The following is a 3,417-nucleotide window of genomic DNA, read 5'->3' as shown; positions in this document are numbered from 1 at the left end:
TGGTTAAGGTTAATAAAGTTGATCACCCCACAAGTTATAGCTATTTGTAACTTAGCGACAGCAGACTGGGATGAGCCTACAGAGTGGATCATTGTATTGTTATGTGACAGAATGGTCTACACATGTCCCATGGATGCAATCCACTCCAAATTGTCCATCCTCTATACAAATAGCCTGTTGATGGGCCTCTCAAGGCAACTCCTAGGGGTATGGGATGCCAAGGCTAATTGGTGTGAATCTACATGGACAAAGTCTTTGCCCCTATGCTCAGATAACTCCTATGTACAGGATCTATGCTTGGGTGGTGAGCTAGCTTACAAATTGCTAAAATGGATACTAATCTTGTGCTTCTCCAATGTTTAGGAGACCCCTTGGAAGAATTCTATAACTAAATTCCCTAAGATGAGTTTACAAGCCACACTTTGTGCGGTGTAATCCAGAGCTCGTAAAACAAAACAATTTCCTTCGATTCAGTTTGGGACAATTGTCCACACCTACCACTCTTAGCACCCAATTGTATAAAAACATAATCCTTCTTTGAAGAGCCAAGAAAACCCTTTCGTACTTAAGTACGAGTGGAGCATAGAGAAAATGTTCATTATCTACTAAGCAAGCAAAGGAAGAATAGGATCAGCTCGTAAACTCATACGTCCTTGGTGGCAATTGTGCTTTTTTCAAAGGCAAGAGTCTAGACACATACAAGGATTGTCCATACTTAACATTACTCCACTTAGTGCACATATTAATCGGTCTTTCATCAGTGCAATTGCCCCGTACAATAACATTATACCACACTTCAAAATATCTGGAGTTACTATACACACTATTTATGTCCCTCATCAAAGAAATTGTAACACGTACCATTACTGTGCCAACTTATTCATAATTGTGGCTCGTTGAAGCTAGCTCTCTCTCTCTCTCTCTCTCTCTCTCTCTCTCTCTCACACACACACACACACACACACACACAAACACACAAACACACAAACACGCATATTCATGAATATGAATACCACCACTTAGTACATAATAAACGTACACCTGTACATTAGATAAACTATTGTCCATATAGGCATATACAGGGATATACTTGAACTCTTTCCTACCCCACTAAGCATACCAAGAAACAGAACAAATCCGTTTCTCATTTATGTTATGGAAATTGATACTAATGAGTACTCAAAGCGTGTCTAGTCTTATGCAAACATTTATCAAGATTGCCTTAGGTGCACTCTGTCTTGCCTTGAGATTCTGTAGTGGGCAACTTTTGGTAGCCGTTGGCATCAACTTTGACATCAGAGTCTGGAGTGACAAGCTTCTGGTAACCATATAGGATGCCAACATCGCCCTCAGCATCACTGGAACCTCTCATATACCGCCTGCGGATGAAAGACCACACCAAGACTACAGATCCTGCAACAGCAGTACCACAGGCAGCACCAAAGAGCAGAGAAATAACAACTCCCCACACATCACTCAAGCCATCAAACCATGAGTTGTCACCATAACCGTAGTGATGGGGGTGATGGTCAGGGTGCCATTCATCAGGTTTGTCATGTGGGTGCCAGTTTGGAAGCCCATCTTGATGCCAGTCACCATGACCGTGGCGCCAGTCACCATGACCGTGGTGCCAATCACCAGGGCCGTGGTGCCAATCACGAGGCCCATGATGCCAATCACCAGGGCCGTGGTGCCAATCACGAGGCCCATGATGCCAATCGCCATGCCCATCATGCTCATGATGCCAATCGCCATGGCCATGATCCCAATTGTGAGGACCAAAGAAGCGAGGATGAAACCTTGGAAACTTTTTCCACATGCCAGGACCTTGAGTGATGAAGCTCCACGAGTATATGACATGCCTTTGAGGAGAATCCCCTGTAGAGGAACTGAACCCAACAAACATTTCCTCTTTCCATACATTAGAGAGATCAATGGTGCAAGAAAGAATCGGCTTTTCAGGCCTGTCAGCCTGAGATCTGCTCAGTCTAACCTCCAAAGTCTTGACTGGGGCTCTGTAATCAATCCAAGCATAGAGCTTTTCGCCATCATTGAGGGAGAAGCCATCAGAAACATCGGCTGTGGCAAGGGAGACGAGGCTTTCAATGTCAAGGCCGACATGATTTCCACTGGGGTCATGGACTTCAGCATTCATGGATGTATCAAACTCGATCGCCATGGTATGGGCCAAGGGCGGGAGCCCATCATCGGATGAAGGGTTGGAAGGGGACAGCCCTAGCCACGGGCCACTCATGCCATGAAAGGCCTTGCTGGGGGCAATTACAAAGGCAAGGCCATCGCCCTTGTTGGCATCCATGGAAAATGAGAAGAAAGAGGAGAAGGACATGGACTCACCCGCGCGAAATGGGCTGAAGAAGCGGACGGGCTCAGAGTAAAAGAGGCCACCCACGCTCTGGGGCTGGGTGCCGGAGATCTGGAGGCCGGAGTCGTGGAGCTGGGCGTCGCCCAAGAGGGTGAGCTTCTGCATGTCCGCGCTGAAGTCTGCAAAGGAGAAGGCGGTGTGGAAGCCATGGCAGGACTTGCCCACGCGAGCCGAAACAGAGGCCAAATGGAGAGCTGAAAATACTAGAATGAAGCCCACGCAAAACGAGAAACTGGGTCTGTGTCGAAATGAGCTCGGCATGGCTGCCATTTTTTTTTTGAGGAAGATCTTACATTTGCTACCTCCTTTAACGTTTTGGCTATGGCGGACCTCAGGGGTTTATTCAATCGCGTTTTCAGCGGGCTTGGAATCCGTCTCACGCGGCATCTCCGTGACTTTGGAACCTTCCCCTTTCTTTTCGTCCTCACGGTGATAGAGCCCACTACCTAAACTTCACCTTTAGTTTACCAGTCCACATAGTTAAGCTTAATTAGATATAACAATCCAAGCTAATGAGACCTTAAGTAAGATCCCTAGTTTAAGCTTATCTTGAAATCTTGACTTAACCTACTTTTTCAAAACATAATCTTGACTTAACCTGCTTTTTCAAAACATCTTTCACCCTTTCCAAGGTAGTGAGCAAGCCATCGAGACATCCCCACATAGGTAAGACGTGTAGTTAAACCCCTCCACATTTCTACGTTTTGAACCATGCTTTCAAAGATGCCACTTGAGCAAAGTCCCAAGTCTAGAACGAAGGAGCTTGAGAGGCGCCAACTTTGCACACTCTGAGAATGAAGAGTCACTCATAACGTTTGATGTATGGTGTGGCGACCATCATGCCACACTTGCATGAGGCACACACAAGTACGTGTGAACCCTCATTTAGGGGGGGTAGTTAAGGTGGTGAATGTCCCTAAAATATCAGTCCAAGACCTCCCTTGAGTTGAAACTTGAGAGGGAAGAGTGGGGGCACTAAAAATTATGTAAGATAGCACACGTGAGTATAAGGGTTTTATTTACTTATGAGTTAC

General features: G+C 45.9%; 1 protein-coding gene across 1 annotated transcript; it reads right to left on the bottom strand.

Annotated features, from left to right (window-relative positions):
- Positions 1-1,019: 1,019 nt before the first annotated feature.
- Positions 1,020-2,744, bottom strand: LOC147630241 (lectin-like protein At1g53070). The gene has a single exon (XM_086810078.1). It carries the CDS (start codon positions 2,651-2,653, stop codon positions 1,223-1,225), a length of 1,431 nt encoding a protein of 476 aa, XP_086666204.1. The 5' UTR covers positions 2,654-2,744; the 3' UTR covers positions 1,020-1,222.
- Positions 2,745-3,417: the final 673 nt, after the last annotated feature.

The sequence above is a fragment of the Cibotium barometz genome, chromosome 16 (assembly GCF_041138505.1).
Source record: "Cibotium barometz isolate CiBa-2024 chromosome 16, ASM4113850v1, whole genome shotgun sequence".
NCBI lineage: Eukaryota > Viridiplantae > Streptophyta > Polypodiopsida > Cyatheales > Cibotiaceae > Cibotium > Cibotium barometz.
This window is presented reverse-complemented; position numbering and strand designations above follow the sequence as displayed.

Excerpts from the sequence above, each read along its gene's own strand:
- LOC147630241 (XM_086810078.1), bottom strand. The coding sequence starts at position 2,653 with ATGGCAGCCATGCCGAGCTCATTTCGACACAGACCCAGTTTCTCGTTT.